Source organism: Spodoptera frugiperda, chromosome 14 (assembly GCF_023101765.2).
Source record: "Spodoptera frugiperda isolate SF20-4 chromosome 14, AGI-APGP_CSIRO_Sfru_2.0, whole genome shotgun sequence".
Taxonomy (NCBI): domain Eukaryota; kingdom Metazoa; phylum Arthropoda; class Insecta; order Lepidoptera; family Noctuidae; genus Spodoptera; species Spodoptera frugiperda.
Window position 1 is genome coordinate 1,073,840 of NC_064225.1, and position 18,173 is coordinate 1,092,012.

Sequence of the window (18,173 nt, forward strand, 5' to 3'; positions counted from 1 at the left end):
TTTACAAACATACAAGTTCACATACACATGACACTCAGACCCGGAACAACAATCTGTGAATCACACAAAGAGTTGTTCCGTGCAGGAATCGAACCGCGACACGTTACACGGCAGCCAGTTGTCCAGCCACCGCGCCAAATGTGCAGTCGGCACTAAACTTAAACTAAAATAAGATCAAATATCCAATAAATGATTGCTTTAGGCTACCATTTGTATTTTTATTTTTTGTAAAAACATCATAAATGTCATGTAAAAAAATATTGATATTATGTAAGTTAAAAAGCTAATTGGATAAATTGGTTTTCCATTGTCTATGTTTGTCCTCAGGCGTACATTACATTCCATTAAAAATAGATGAATTTATAAAATTAATAACATGGCCGCCTAATCACTTAACGAATGCAATATAAATTATTTATACATATTGCTATCAAAATTTTGGCAGGCGTTATTTTGATTTAATAAGAATTTAATAAAAATAGGCTGATATTAACTAGATATTATTTTAATTTTATGTTCATTATATAGTAATGTTTTAAAGCGGTAATTAATATTTAGCTACAATACTTAAATCTACCGTAAAGTAAACAAACTTTAAACTTTTGTCAATGTAGATTAATAGGATAAAAAAAAACTATAAAACATTCGTATTTTAAGCAGTAAACGTTTCATTAATTATCTTAGTAACAATTATTTCCTTCTTAATACAAAATACATTTTAATATGTCACAGAGTAACAATATTCGCTCCGCAAAATGACTGTTAATATGAAATCGCCGCGTTGCCGTATTGACATTAGCGAGCTGGCAACAGCGCGGCGACCGCCCGTGGCACTGCAAACGTACTTTTAGTCGCGCCGCGGCTTGCCGTACATCACGCAGTGTTATTCTCCCATTATTTCATGATTTTTTAACAGTTTTAAGTGAAATTCTTGTGATATATAGGTTTTAGATTAAAGTTCTAAGGTTATTAAGTCATGTTGGACCCTCAATTGGCTCAGATTGATACAGATTTGTTGATTAAAACTGTAAAAGAGCGCCCTTGTTTGTATGCGCGCGACTCGTCAAAGTATGGCGATGCGAGCTACAAAAAGGTTATGTGGGAAGAGGTTGCAAGTATTTTGTTCTCTGATGTCTGGGAGAAATATAATGACGATGAAAAAGCCGAGAAAGGTAAGTTAATGTTTGTTTTATTTATTTATTTATAAACAATAATTTATTTTGTTTGTTTTTATAATCGTTTGACAGATGTAAAAGATGACAGTTGTGTTTTGTATAAAAGGTTTGTTTGTTATTGTTTTTTTATAAGGTAACCATTAAAAAGTATTAGATTTCATTGATATTTTATGGAAACAAATAATGTTTATTGTTGTCTAACTTGCTTTAAATTTTGCGTCGATAGCAAACAGACGCGCAGTAAAAAGTTTGAACCAACGCCATCTATTGGCTGGATTTGTAAACCAAGAGCGTAGTTGTTCACGTAGAACGTTTTTACAAATATTAGGTATAATAGGGTTTATGTAGGACAATTCCAATTCCGATAGATCTACATTGATATTGTGAAATTTCGTACTCTTGAGTAGTAACACTGAGTATTGAGTTAGGCTTTATATTCCCTTACTCTAAATACTATTTTGACACCTACAACTGGGGTTGTATAGTTTTGACATTGAATATTGAGATTTTATCGTCGAGTGGTCGCAAGTGCGACTGCCGATTTAATAATAATAATAATAAGTCCGCAAGGCAGCTTGTGGCGAGCTGTTGGGCAGTGGCGACCCCACGGACCTGACTCCCGGGAGAGGCCCTACTTTTTAACTCCGGTTAGTACTCGTGACTATCCGGAGTGGCCTCTCCTACCTCACTCTTGCCTTAATCGGCTGGTTTGAGTGGAGATTCGCAAGAGTGGAGTTGCCCTGTGCTCCACTTGGGGGAAGGATGTATCCCAGTAAGATGCTGGTAGGGGTCTTGACCGTACTTCCGGGATTGCTCTGATAGCCGTGGGATGCCCCCCTTCCTCAAGCAGCTCTGTTGCTTCCCTTGTTGCTACATGCTAGCGGCCGTTTCCGGGGCCCACTATTGAGTTTGCGAGTCACCCCCTGCCTGTTTATCCGTATTTTTCAATATTGGTCAGGGGCAGGGGCCATAGTCCCCATAGTTAACCGGTTAACTATTCCACAGCCACCCACACCCATATCCCTATCATTTCCTTTTACCATATCTCACAATAGTCCTGCATCAACCGGGGATTGTCCTTTGGTGTACTTCCATAGTGCATACAGGGATAATCGCCGGCTGATGTCCCATTACATTTAGATTAAAATTGTTCAACGGGCCTCTGCGAGTTGGCTTCGGCCCCTCGTACGCCTTCCAAAGGTCCGGGACCCTGTGGTCCCGTGATTATGTAAAGAACATACATAATAATAATAATAATAAGCCCCCTAAAATCTAACCACACGTCCCGATCGAACACCAGATCACGTGGGGGGCGGGCAACGCACAAATAATATTACTGGGCGGCTAACGTGGCAATAGTAACCCATCGACGAAATGGAGACGAGAGCAAAGAAGAAATTACGTATAGGATCGCTTCCCGGGGGCGATCGCCGGGGCACGCCTGGAGCCGATGCTGGGCGTTCCAGCATACGAACCATCGGTGGTAGTGAGTTGAGTCCGCGGGCTCCTACCGGGTCACCCGAACAATGCGACAGCAGACCATCCTCATCAACTTCCCTGTTTCCCTCACTTCCTTCTTCTCCCCTTTCTTGTTTAAACTATAACACTGACTCTTCCTCTATTCCCTCACCCATATCTATCAACTCAGCAACCGTGGATGTTGTGCAGGAGGCAGAAGCCATCAATCCTGCACCCACCACTGGCCAAGTTCGCGCGCGATTGAGATGGACAAGAGAAATGAATGAGTTCATCTGGCGCACCTACCTTTATGTTACACATTTAGATACCAAAGTCCGGGGCTATTTAGATCCACTGTATTCCAAATTCAGCGAAAAATTTCCAGAAATAAAAATATCTAAACAAAGACTAGGAGACCAGAAACGAGCAATTTTAAGAAACAAATTACTCCCGGAATGCTTATTAGAGTCTATAAAAAGTGAGGTCCGTTCTGATCTTCAGAACAGTAATAACACTCAGGATACATTAGGTTTTTCACAAACTTTTATAACTGAAACACACGCGCACACCTCCGTAAACTCAAATACTCGCTTAAGGTGGACTGACGATATAAACGAAGCAATCATAAGAGAATATTTTAGAATAACACACATAGAAACCAATAGAACTGCTTACCGCAAACCACTACACACCATTATAACACAGAAATTCCCTAATATCGCACATGTCTCTGAACAACGTATTGCCGATCAACGTAGAGTAATTATTAACAATAGACTAATTTCAGACGATAGGTTAGAAGAAATTAAACGAGAAGTAAGAGACTATCTGAACTTACAGACAATAGAAAACACACAATACGATACACCACATACTTACACAATTGAAGACTCCAACAACCAACAATCTAGTAGCGAACTAAATGAAACAATTCCAGATACTCAGGATAACACACAAATAGGTAACGCTATATTGCAGGATGAAACAACAAATACAGTCTTTGCTGACGAAACACTTGACACAAAAATTACAAAAACTTTCGAAGACACATACAATAAATATTTACACACCGATCCCACAAAACGACCTTATATCCCTAAACAAAAAACCTCCAAAAAGCTGGCTTATATAATTGCCTACTTAAATAACACAGTTTTACCCAAATATGGGTCAGTCGAAGATGACTTCTTAAAAACACACGCCCTTGTATATTGTGCTGCTCACACAGCCGCTGTCTGCAACGGGTCTAAAATTAAAGAACACAACCCAACAATTACCTCAACACAACAACAAAACTCACCATTAGACAAAAGACCAAACTGGTTGAAACGGCTAGACAGAAAGATACATATTATTCGCAAAGAGATAGGTATAATGACACAATACATTAATGGAAATAGAAATCTAAACCTAATCACACATATCGAAAGAATAAAACATAAATACAGTAAACACTCTAGCTACGAGGAACCCAATACAACAGACGAACAATTTATGGACAGTTTAAAACAAAAACTAACAGCTGTAACTAGCCGACGCCGTAGATATTATGATTGCACTCAACGTAAAAACCAAAACTCACAATTTACTAATAGTGAAAGACAGTTTTACAGAACCTTAGCTACTGATACAACAAACACACAAAGTCGACAAACATCAGATAATCTCAGTCCGAACCCTGAACAGTTTCATACATACTGGTCTAAAATTTGGTCAAATGCATCAGAACACAATCACGCTGCTGCGTGGATTGACAATGACAAACAAAAGCTACAAAATTTACCAGATATGTTATTAGATACAATCCCATTAGAAGTGTTTGTCAGCGTTATTACAAAAGCGCATAACTGGAAGGCCCCTGGTAGCGACAATATTCATAACTACTTTTACAAGAAATTTACTTATTTACATCCATCAATCTACAATCATATCAATAATTTCATTAAAAACCCTCAATCAATACCAGAATTCATTACACAAGGTTTAACTTACATGATCCCCAAAGACTCCGACCGCATGAATCCAGCTAAATACAGGCCAATAACCTGTCTTCAAACCATATACAAATTAATTACCGGCTGTATCTCAGAAATAATATATAAACACATTACAGAGAATAACATTCTTTCGGAGGAACAGAAAGGATGTCGCAAACATAGTCAGGGGTGTAAAGAGCAGTTAATAATAGATTCCGTAGCCATGAAACACAGCGTTAAACTTAAAAACGATATCTGCACTATGTACGTCGACTATCAAAAGGCATTTGACTCAGTCCCACACAGTTGGCTAGTCTACATTTTACAACATTATAAAATCCATCCATCCATCATACAGTTCTTGACAGAGTCCATGAAACACTGGAACACCAAAATAAAATTAGGAAAACTAGTAGAGACCGATCCTATACCCATTAGACGAGGAATTTTCCAAGGAGATGCCCTTAGTCCTCTTTGGTTCTGCCTTGCGTTAAATCCTCTGTCAAATCTTTTAAACTCTTCTAAAGCCGGCCTTACAATACAGGGTAATGACTTCCCAGATTTCGAACTAACTCATTTAATGTTTATGGACGACATCAAACTCTACAGCAATAGTACACCTGGACTCCACATTCTTGCAGATCTCACACAGACTTTTTCGGACGACATATGCATGACATTTGGCATTGACAAATGTAAAACCTTTTCCCTTCGTAAAGGGCAGCTTATCGAGCCCAACCCATACATACTAGATTCAGGAATGACAATAGAACCAATGACACAAGATTGTACGTACAAATATTTAGGCTTCGAACAAACTTACCAAATTGATCAAAAACACACTAAAAATAAATTAATCGCTAAATACAAGCACAGGTTAAACATGTTGATAAGATCGCAGTTAACATCCCGTAATTTAATTAAGTCCATCAATTCCTTCGCCATCCCCGTACTCACCTATTCTTTCGGAATCATAAACTGGTCAAAAACCGATCTTACTAAGTTACAACGGCTAATAAATACATCTTTGACCAAGAACAGAAAACACCACCCAAGATCTTGTGTGCAAAGAATTACATTACCGAGAGATGAAGGCGGACGGGGTCTCATAGACATACAAAATCTACACAATCAGCAGATTACTAATTTAAGAAACTTTTTCATGCTCAAGTCCCAAAATAGTACTTTTCATAAAGCAATTTCCCAGATAGATAGAAAATATACTCCACTTAATCTACATTCTACTGACCGTCAACGTAATGAACACATAACTAGCAAATCAGATAAAATAGCAGCCTGGGCACATAAATCTCTCCACGGAAGACATCGCCTCGACCTGCAGCAACCTCATGTCGATATGAAAGCATCGAACGCGTGGCTGCGGCGAGGCGAACTCTTCCCTGAAACGGAGGGATTTATGATTGCCATACAGGACCAGGTTATCGACACAGCTAATTACCAAAAATACATCATCCGTAGACCCAATTACAACGACTCCTGTAGACGATGCCATGGTGCGTCAGAAACCATACAGCACATCACAGGAGCATGCCGAGCCATAGCCCAGACTGATTACAAACACCGCCATGATCAAGTTGCCGCAATAATTCACCAGTCGCTAGCCATACAAACCAAATCAGTCTCCGACAAGGTACCCTACTACAAATACAAACCACAAGCAGTATTAGAAAACGAACATTTTAAATTATATTGGGACAGGACTATCATCACAGACAAAACAATCTACAACAATAGACCTGACATAACTATGCTCGATAAACAGAAAAAGTTAGTTTACATAATAGATATAGCCATTTGCAACACCCATAATCTCACTAACACACACTCAGAAAAAATTGCAAAATATACAGATTTATCAATAGAAATTAAAACTCAGTGGAAGATTACTCACACCAAAACTGTCCCAATCATTCTATCAACCACGGGAGTAATCCCAAAAACCCTTCATCATAGTCTTAAGGAATTAAATATTAGCCCATCAACTTACCTTCTTCTTCAAAAAGCAGTCATATTAAACACTTGTCGCCTAACCAGAAAATTTTTAAATTCATAGATTACCTATACTAAATTGACCGCACTTGGCTTCGGCCCGTGCTTTCTAAGAACCCCACTAAGATGGGAGAAACACTTAGTGTTCGAGGAATAATAATAATAAACTTTATTGTACACCTTTTACAATTCAGACAAATAAATATAAGTAGCGCTAAGTGGTTTACTAGGGTCTTGGGTTCGATTCCCGACTCCGGAAGGCTTTTTTCGTTTTTTTTTAATTTCTCAGTACTAGTACGGAGTCTGGATTTGTGACCAGCAATAGGCTCACCTCCTATTATGTGGGACTTATAGTTAGGTATAACACAATGGTGAAAAGTGGGTATACATTTTCACAATGGCATTACGTCCCGTAATGTGCACCTCTGCCTAGCTCTTCGGAGGTAAAAGGCGTGACGTTGCATACATATTACAATACATAGAACATTATCATCGGGAATGTTTATATGACGACGCTAAAACCAGAGTGATCTAAGTGACATTTTTACCAAAAATGAATATACAGCTCATACGTTTCCAACAATAACGCTTAACGCATTTCCTCAATTTTCTCAGAAACATATTTTTGTGCCCTAGATCACTCTGGTTTTAGCATCGTCAAATAAAGTCCGTAATCATAGTTACTTTAATAAAGTCTAACTAGTACCTCTCTCGAATTGTTGACCTCATACTCACACAGATGCATACAATTCCATCTACTGAGCTGGCGGGGCGGGAAATTGCACAATTTGCACATTAATATTAGCATTCCATCAACATTTTTATTTCATAGCCGACGCCTGGCGGTTCAATATTATTTTTGTACTTTTCTGCAATTCTACAAAACATTGCTCTTGTAGTTTTGTTAGGCGTTTTTATTGGTAGAATTTTTAATTTACTGGTGTTATGTATTTTAGTATGTGATGAAGATAATAAAATATAGGTAATGACTAAGGTTGCTAACAAAGCGTTAAGTTTGTTGTGAACGAATATTAACCCTATTCTATTTATATTGGTTCTCTAATTGGTTATCTAGTTTAGTATTAACCCTATGGCATTGTCCTTAAAGCTGATATTACGAAACAACCAATCAATAGATTGAGCACCATACCATTAGCAATAATGAAGTCGGACTTGATAAACCAAACACTTGAACGAATTCCAGTTATGCATTAACTATCTTAATTTTGTTTACAGCGGAACTCGCACAAAGACGGTGGAGGAACCTGCGAGCATGCTTCCGCAGAGAACTAAACCGACAAATGGACCCAAAATGGATATACGGAGTTTCATATAAGAGACGTAAATACATATACTACAATGACCTTCTCTTCCTTCGATCAGAAGTAGACATCGGCGATGATGACACCTCACAAGACAAAGACATAGACCTACCAGTCAAGACAGATGAAGATACCACAACAGTGACAGTCGATACAAATATAGAAGAAATCCCCATTTCAGAAACCAGACCTGTTCTAAAGACTAAAACAGAAAAAGTAGAAGTTGTAACACCAGAACCTATAGAAATTAGTACGAAAAGTGAACCAGACAGCACTAATTTCGCTTTATCGCTAGTCCCTATGTTAAACATGTTGCCTGTCTACAAAAGAATTGACGCTCAAATATCTATATTGACAGTTTTAAAGAAGTTTCTACAGAATGAAGGAGAGGATGATTTGGAGAAAGAAGTAGAAGTTAGGAAGGAAAAAAAGAAGAATGATTATAGTAGGAAACGTAAAGTTAATGAGACGACTGTTTGTGTTGAAATTAAGAGTGAGGCTGGAAGTGATGTGGATGATGTTTTAAATTATCTTTAGTGTAGTTTACTTAGTAAGTATGAAATATATTTTGTTCTGGTTGAAGTGATGTATTTTTTAGAAACTAGATGCTTCCGCGCAATTTTACCCGTTCTGTTAATAATCGTGGCTTGATGTTACATAGCCTAATAACCTTTCTTTATAAATGGAGTATACAACACAAAAATAATAAAATAAAATAATTATTGAAATCGATACAGTGATTTAGGTATATAAAGGGCTTTCGTATCTATATTATAGTTTTTCACCTATAGCTCGGCTCCTATTTGTCATACTATGATGTTCTATAGCCTTCCTCGATAAATGCACCGAGAAGATTAGCGCGTTCAAACAACCAAACAAACTCTTCAGCTTTATATAACATTCAGTATAGATTAGCTACAAGAGCTGTTTTTTTGAAACATAGACACAAACACAATCTTTCTCATTTAAAATATGAATAAAATTTAGTAGGATAATATGAAGTTAACATAAGCTACCCAACTATTATGGCTTCAAATTAATTATACCAATAAATTCTCACACATTTATAACTCTAAACATTTTACTATTTTTAAAGTTGGCCAATTGTAATGGCCATTCGAGGTAGTCGTACAAGATAGCCGTTGGGAATTTATGACCCAATTCATTTAGTACTCTATTGTACATTGTACACTTTTAAGTTTAACATTTTTGAGCTGGTGTTAGTGAAGAGATTTGCTGAATTAATCTTTGTTTATAATGGGATAAGGTGTATGTTCCTTTACAAAAGAAGGGGTTCATCTTCACGCCTGACCAGCTTCTTGGAGATCGCAGTTTGAAAATTTCAGGTTAATCAGTGAGCGCTGTTGCGGTCTCTCAAATCAAGTCAAGTTAAAATCATTTATCTTTTTTTTTATACGAGCAGACGGATCACCCGATGGTAAGCAATCGCCGCAATTACAAGTGCATTTTGGGGGTTTTGGGGCCGGCCTTTTGGGAGTTAGGAATTTAAGCGATAATTGAGCCTTCGATAACCTCACTCACACAACAAAACACAACGCAAGCGTTGTTTCACGTCGGTTTTCCGAGAAATAGTTATGACGTCACATTTCATTTCTTTTTAAAAAGTTTAACTGTTACACGAGTACCGGTTAGTTTCCCCGGTTAAAGTTTACCGTGAGATGACACATGGTGTCCCGAGTACTTGGTACAAATGGAACCGATCCATCATCTCTTATAGTTTTAGTTTTGAAGAACTTTATACTGTAACTTGTAATACCGCATTTATTTTTTGAGGAAACCTTTAACACCGGCTATAAAGGACTATTGTAGATGCATTTGTTTTCAAAATTATCAGAGTTGTTCGTGATATTTGGCAAAAAGGTCAATATTAAAATTCTGTGACAATCCACTCCTGAACTATGGTCCTTCTCGATATATTTTTTTATGTTATAAGCCGTTAAACGGGCACACATATCGCCTGATGGTAAGCAATTACCGTCGCCCATTGACATCCGAAACACCAGAGGCGTTACAAGTGTATTACCAGCCTTTTGGGGGGTTAGGAACTTAAGGGTTGTTGGAGGATTAGGGATTGGAAAGATTGGGAAGGAGGTACCTGGGCCTCCGGTAACCTCACCGACACAACGAAAACTTACCTATTTAATAAGTTTAACATTTTGTATTACATCAACAGCCTATAAGTGACCACTGCTGACAAAAGTCCTCTTCTCGCATAGAGAAGGATGAAGAATGAGAAATGGCAATTTCAAACTTTTAATCAGAAATTATAAGCCCAGATTTCCTCACGATGTAGTCCTTCACTGTTAGTCAGTGGTGTCTAAATAATCTTAGAAAGTACGTATAACTCGGAAAACTAACACTGATACTTGTCTTTGATAGGTCCCACACCCTCCTACATGAGAGTTGGACGCCTTAAACCTCTGGACTTCAAGTTTTTTCCATAGATTAGGTAGATAACTAGACATCCTAAATCCCTAACTCCAGTTCACAAATAAACTGACGCAATACTAGCAAACGGTGCACAGTCAAGTGATACGCCGGCAACGCGTGTTTAAATCATGGCCGCCACCGGAAGCGGAAGTGGTTCGCTAATAAATATGGCGCTCGTTCGGCCGCGAATTCCTCGGTAAATATTACTTGGTTATCTCTGGGTAGTGGATTCCGGTCCGTGTTATGTATATGACACTCGGATGTATAAAGAATCTTTCTGTTGAGCAGTTTATTCTTTCAGTACTGAAACGTATTGTGTATAGTGGGTTTGCATTTTCTTCTCCTCTAATAATATCTTCTTACTAATTTCGTTGCGGATTACAAGAAATTCTTTAATGTCCCTGAGACGCGCCGGACTTCAATGTTTCGGTGTTTTCATGGTTGTATCTACTGTAGATCCTGGCTTATAGGAGAAAATGGGTCCATAAAAAATGGGTTTGCTTAGTATAAGAAATAAATAATTAAAGTGATTAAAAACGTACATATAACGTACTAGCTTTTGCCCGCGTCTTCGCTCGCGTTAAGAAGTATAATATTAATGGAATTTATCTATTCTTCGTACGTTTCGTCCGGAACTTCGCAAATTTCGTACTACAATTCCATTTATTGCGAATTTTCGTGAACAAAAATGAACGAATGAAATTAGATAAATAAATAGGTTTTGATATGAAATTAAAAATAAAACGTTATTTTTAGTAATTCTATTAGTAAATCAATAAAACCTACGGCTGAAGATTAAACGAAACTTCGCATTCGAGAACCGGAGTAGCCCTACTAATGCGGCGGCCAGTTCAGTCTCTGTCTTGTTGCAATTTTATTTCTGCTTATAGGTAGACTAAGTGTGGGAGAGCCATGTTTCAGCCATGGGCCGGCTCGACCGGAGAGATACCACGGCCTCACAGAAAATCGACGTGAAACAACGCTTGCGTTGTGTTTCGTTGTGTGAGTGAGGTTACCGGAGGCCCAATTCCCCCCTTCCCAATCTTCCCCATCCCCGATTCCCGAACAACAACCCTTAAATTCGTAACTCCCAAAAAGCCGGCAACGCACTTGTAACGCCTCTGGTGTTTCAAGTGTCCATGGGCGGCGGCGATTGCTTACCATCAGGTGATACGTCTGCTCGATTACCGGCTTGTTTCATAAAAAAAGATTAGATTTAAATAATCCAAATATGCATATTCAATACTACACTTATCACTAACAGTAAACCCGCTGATTTAGGCAAACGAAATTAATTTTAAACAAGTAAATACACAACGGGAATCGAATTCATTGTCTGAACCCGTTCATTAACATAATTTGATTTATATTTAGTTACGGATTTTGTATGCATTGTATAATTTATCTAGCTGTGAATAGAGTGTCATGTGGATAAGGTAAATAATAGGTACATTTATTACTAACACTACTCTTTATTTATTTATTTATTTATTTATTTATTTATACTTCATCACAAAAAAACAGTGAATGGCGGACTTAATGCCTTAAGGCATTCTCTAACAGTCAACCATAGGGTAGTGCAGAGAAATGAAGCGGATTGATGCGAAGCCAAAACATGGTACAAAAGAATAAATATAAGAATACAATATACAATATATACAATACATATACATATATAATACATATTATATACATATACATACACATAATACAATATATATCTAATGCTAAACGACTACATATACTGCATAAATAAAAATACACATAATGAAGAAATAAGTTTCCTCAATTGTTTTGCGACTGCCAATCCTTAAATATATGCTCGCGGATTTTAAATTTAAAGGAACTGCGATTTTTTGCCACTCTGATCTCCTTGGGGAGCGCATTCCACAGAAGAACAGCTTGAATGAAAAAAGAAGAGTGAAGGAAGTCAGTGCGATGAGAGACACACTGGAGGTGTCGATTTTGAGACGAACGAAGAAATTTAGTGTGGTTAGCGCAAGAATATTGGAAGTAAGAAGCAAGGTAATTAGGCGAAGAAGGAGAGTCAAGGTAAGAGAATAAAGTGGTCAATGCCCTCTGCTGCCTGCGCAAGCGTATGGGCAGCCACTTTAGTTGCAGTCTATGTGCAGAAACATGATCATATTTACGTAAGTTGAAAACGAATCGAATGCAGTTATTTAGAAGTCGGTCCAGTTTGTTGAGCAGATCTGCATTCAGGTCGTAATAACAGACATCAGCGTAATCAATAATGGGGAAAATCAAGCTCTGCACCAGCTGTGCCTTTACGGAGGATGGAAGGAAATTCCTCAAACGGTACAGCGCCCTCAATGACCCAGTAACTTTCTGGCAAACACTAGTAACCTGTGCACGCCAGCTCAATGTGCTATCAATAATTAAGCCCAAGTCCTTGACGTCCTGACTGTATGGGATAGTCACACCATTATAGGAGATGGGAGGCAGTGTCGCACCGTCAATCGATCTGAGGCTCCAAGAGCTTCCTATAATTATGGCTTGGCACTTGTTTGGATTGACAGCTATGCCGAACCTGTTTGACCAACTTCGAACAGCTGCCAAGTCACCATTAAGTCTGCTGATAGCATCAGGTAGCTCGTCCACCCCAGATTGACGGTACAACTGCAAGTCGTCCGCATACAAATGGTACGCACACTGAAGTTCAGGAGTAATGAGGTTAATAAAAATGGAGAAAAGAAGTGGAGAAAGAATGCCGCCCTGAGGAACGCCTGCCGTCAGATCACACCAGCCAGAGAAATTATCATCATGCTGGACTGACTGCTGACGCCCCCGAAGATATGAAGAGAACCATTCCAATGAATCGCCGGAGATCGCAAGATGGGACAGGATTGCCGAAAGGATATCGTGACTGACCATATTAAAAGCGTTGGAAAAATCTACCAATACCAAGACTGTCACTTTGGTATCCTCCATGCCAGCCCTAACATCGCCAGTCACTTTAAGGAGGGAGGTTACAGTGCTGTGGCCCGGTCGAAAACCAGATTGCAACGGGCTTATTAGACTGTGCTTGTAAACAAAATGGGATAATTGTTTATGGACACAGGCCTCCAGCACCTTGGACAGGAAGGGAAGGATTGAGATAGGACGGAAATGGGTTGGTAGGGTGGGATTACTAACCTTAGGTAGCGGTCGGACAAAGGCCCTGCGCCACACTGCTGGAAATACACCGGAGAACAAGGAGAAGTTCATTATGTGGGTAATCGGTGATAGGATGTGGTCAAGGATATTTAGGATCATATCTCGGGATATAGAGTCGCAACCCACAGCCCTTGATTTAATGGAAAGGATGATCTTACGAATCTCCGTCTCATCAACTGGAATGAAACAGAAATTATTTATATTAGGACGCGTCAGACCATTGATAAACGACAAGGTGTTTTGTTTGGTAAGATGATCTAGGGTTGTAACAGTGGAGAAATGTTGGTTAAGGTCATCTAAACCAATTGAGATAGGAAGGTCTGAATTTTGCTGTTTACCAATACCTAGAGACCGGAAGAATTTCCAGATATTGGCAGAAGAAGAACAAGAAATATTATTGAGAATATGACGGCGCTTAGCGTTGCGCACCAGTTGATTGCATCTGTTTCTCGCAGTTTTAAAAGCATCCCAATTCTCCTCAGTGCGGTTCCGCTTATGCCTGCGAAATGCACGGTCCCTTCGACGCATCGCCATCTGCACCCCCCTGGTCATCCAAGGCGCCGGCGGACGCCGAACTTTGATCCTTCTGATGGGTGCATGGCGGTCATACAGACCAATGATGGATGCATTAAAGATCGCTACCTTATCATCCACCGTATCTGCCTCCATAAGCGGCCCCCAATCAAGCATCGCCGCATCATCCCTGAGCTTATCCCCATCCATCCCCGCAAAACAGCGCCTATGCAAAACCTTAGGTTTCTCCTTGGGTGGTTTGAGGGCATATGATAGGTAGATGAGGTCGTGATGGGAAAAACCGGGAGCGTCATGCTGACCATGGAAGGGAACCAAGGAAGGATTTGAGGTAAGAATGAGATCGAGCCAGGAGTCATCAGCAACAGAGTTGTGATGAGTGGCATTCAATGGTAAGATGTGAAGACTCGCTGACTCGATCACATGAAGGAGCTTTTGGATCGTGAGGAGTTGGGAAGAAGGAGATCTGTATTAAAATCCCCCATGATCACGTAATGTTCGTACTCAGAACCCACGGATTCTAGAACTGATTCGAATTCAGTGAAGTAATCATTAGTTGGAGGGCAATAAATAACTCCTAGGACCATTTTAACCCCCCGGACACAAACCTCTAGAAATAAATATTCAGCAGAAGAATTTGGAGAGGAAGTCAAGAGTATTTTATGAGGAAAATTACTGCGAAGGTATATAGCTACACCACCACCCCGTCTTACAATCCGGTCATTGCGAAGAAGAACATAACCAGTAAGGGGGTAAGTGGTGGACAGAAGTTGAGGTTTGAGCCAGGTTTCGGAAATCAGAATGGCATGAACATTACCGTTATTAAAAGCGTCAAAGAGTTCAGAGTAATGACTGGGAACACTCTGTGCGTTTATGTGGCAAACATTGAAAAATCCACAGTTCCTATTAGAAAATGAGCGATCTATAAAGGTTGCAAGGGTATCACCCAGCGAGCAAAAACTATCACTGCTAGAGGCATCATCACTAGCGGAAACAAAAAAATCAGTGTCTGACATAAATAAAAAATATATGTATAAATACAAGAATATGCTAATATAAAAATTATACAATACTTTAAATATTAAATATAAATAGAATAATATTAATAATAATTTAAATGCTGCTCAAATTATCCGCTGCAACTGGTGACCCTGCACCACCCGCCAGCCAACAACAACAGAGTAAAACAAAAGAAAACAGAAACAATAAAAACAAAACGAAAAGAAACATCCACTAATCAACAAATAAGTAGTTCTAAAAGAGAAACAATTTGTAAGCAAAGCCGCAACAAATCACACATTTTATACAATAAAAAAAAAATAGAGTATTGAAAAAACAACAAAAATCATAATATACATAACAAAACGCAAGTAACTAGGCAAGGCATTAAAGCTACAAAAACGTCATCCGTCAAATGTCATCCATCAAATTAATGTCACCCGCTGACCTGTCACTGGGCTCATAAAACAAACATGATATGTTATCTTACATTAACGATTATAAAATTGAAATTTAAACATGATTAGTATAATATTTCATAGTGAGGGTAAAACAAGAACAAAAAAAAAAAAAAATGTAACAAAATTATTAATCGAGTGAACAAAGAGATTATGGATATCATTAACAAAAAGTGGCGGTATACTCTTAATGTGGATGTAGTTTTTTTAAGGCGGAAAATCATCTAATGTCTTCTCCCGCCTTGGGCGAGGCGAGAGGGAGTGTCAGACTTCTACTGACTAAAAACCACCCCGTTCCTACTCCTGCCTTCCACTAGATAGTCCGTAGTCCCGGCATCAATATAACTAAACGCGACGCGCCGACAGGACAAATACTTAACTCTAAACTTAAGACTTCGCTGAGAGAGACCAGTACCGTAAATGTTAGGTTTGGCGAAATTTAGTTCTGTAAGTGAGAGGCCTTGTAAAATTTTCCATAGAAAGGAATACTTAAGCTATTATGAAGTCCCAGACTTAAAATTGAATCATCATTAACCCTACGTCCAACACAGAAATTGAACCTGAAACCCTAAGCTAATCATGGCACCACCACAATAAACCATTACTCATGAAACAGGCTGCAGTCTCAAGAGTATGGCAATAAACAATAACAATAAATTTATGAGACGATGGCAATACTCATGTTTAAAGTTATAGCTCGACAATAAAAATCTACAACACTATATGCACACTATATCTCTCCCAGCTATTTATTGCTTCGGATCCTTTGTTTTTGATCTATGGCATTATTGTGATAGGACTATAGGAGTGATCTACTATCTTCTGTCTTCTGTTTTGCTTCTGCAAGCGGCTTTGCCCGCGTTTCCGTGGGATAAAAAGTATCCTATTACCCAAGTCAGCTCATACCCTGTCTTTATTTTTGACAGGGAAAAATCATCCATTGACTTCTACCGCCTTGGGCGAGGCGAGAGGGAGTGTCAGACTCTTAATGAATAAAATACCACTCCGTTTCTACTCTTGCTTTTAAAACCGGACCTCCCGGTAAACTGCTAGGTAGTCCGCAGCTCTGGTTCAGCCATCAGCCCTACTGGGCCTCATCCGTGAGGGTCTGATGGCTTATTGAGGCGCTCGGAACGCGAAGCACTGTACGCACGGTCTGATTCTGATCGGGTGGCGAGCTACCCTTGCTTGTCGTCCGCAGACCCGCACTTACAGTGAATAATTTTGTGTTGTATATTTAATTTATGAAGGAAGACTACGTTCTAAAACCATACTCTATGATCAAGTCGAGAGATTGAGTTTATCGCGTTCACACAGACAGATGAAAAAGGGGAGTTGAATAATGATAAATTTTCGAAAAACTGAAAAATCTCCAATATTTTTTCCCAGTTCTAGAATTAGAACCCATCTCAGTGTAACTAACCCTTTGCTCGATACCGCAAAAACTTTATAAACGAATGATCCCAAAAACTAAAAGGAACAAAAAAAAAGTATTATAAAGCACTAGAGATATTTGCATTCCCAAAAGATTTAAAAAGAAGTCGGAACGTTTGACTTAGGGGGATAGGTCGTCCCATCTGCTAGACGCGGTGGAGCGAGGCGACCGAAAAAGGGGACAGGAAAAAGGGATATTGAGGTGTGGTGCCAATTGCAGCGAGTATTGAGTACTTTTTATTTTAACTCTTTGACTGCCAATAGTTGAAGGCAAATCCTCCGCTAACGTCGGTCACCGGTGACCACCACGGCGTTCAATGTGTTAAGGGCGGAAAATAATCCAATCACTTCTACCGCCTTGGGTGAGGCAAGAGGGAGTGTCAATGAAGACACTTTTAGTTAGAAAAAATCTATAAGAACTGTAGGAGCCGCCGAGTCATCAACTCCTAAAGATGCTCCCTGGAGAAGCGAAACTTATATCAAGTGTTTTGTTACGTATCGTGTGTGTGTTTTTGTGTTGCACCTCTACTGCGTGAGCATTTAATTGCGGGAGGGAGGCTGGTGCTGCACACCGCATGCTAAACACACATCTACAAGCAGAATAAAAACTTAAATTGTATTGTATTGTTAATATATGTTCTGTTTGTAATGTGTTCTAATTTGTTGCCACCGAACAACGTCGCTTTTAAGGGGGGAAAATCATCCAATGACTTCTCTCACCAAGGCGAGGCGAGAGTGTCAGACTCTTACTGACTAAAAACCACGCCGTTCCTACTCCTGCTTTTCAAGCCGGAGCCCCGGTAACCCGCTAGGTAGTCCGCAGCTCCGGATATGGCTACGCTGCAAAGATGTAATAGCCAAGCTGTGAAACTATGTGACCGTTTCCACTACCTACTAAGTCGCTGTCAATGGGACCCCACTTGCGGGCAAAAGAGGAACAATTGAGCTGCGTTCGTTATTCGAGATGGCGCAGTCACCTGATTACGCGCTCCGGTGGGCAATAGGGATGGGCGTTGTCGATAAATTGTTTTATCGATGTTTTTAAAGTCATGGTATGTAATGGTAAAATGGACATAATTCTCAGTTTAACAAAGGTCATACCTAATTATTTAGTAATCTGAATTAACATTAAAATTAACTAGTATTGATTTCAGAAACGTGTCTTATGTTGAAGTTTAGTTTTTT

At 39.2% G+C, this 18,173-nt stretch overlaps 1 protein-coding gene across 1 annotated transcript; it reads left to right on the forward strand.

The window, feature by feature from the left end:
• The first annotated feature begins 848 nt into the window (after positions 1 to 848).
• Positions 849 to 8,523, forward strand: LOC118279252 (uncharacterized). The gene is made up of 2 exons (XM_035598891.2): positions 849 to 1,172; positions 7,856 to 8,523. The coding sequence occupies exons 1-2, from the start codon at positions 977 to 979 to the stop codon at positions 8,476 to 8,478; spliced, it is 819 nt and encodes a 272-aa protein (XP_035454784.2). The 5' UTR covers positions 849 to 976; the 3' UTR covers positions 8,479 to 8,523.
• Positions 8,524 to 18,173: the final 9,650 nt, after the last annotated feature.

What these genes read in the sequence shown, in the direction of transcription:
- LOC118279252 (XM_035598891.2), top strand. Translation starts at nt 977, where the DNA reads ATGTTGGACCCTCAATTGGCTCAGATTGATACAGATTTGTTGATTAAA. An exon ending in CGATGAAAAAGCCGAGAAAG is followed by an intron (nt 1,173 to 7,855) that starts GTAAGTTAATGT and finishes TTTTGTTTACAG; the next exon opens with CGGAACTCGCACAAAGACGG.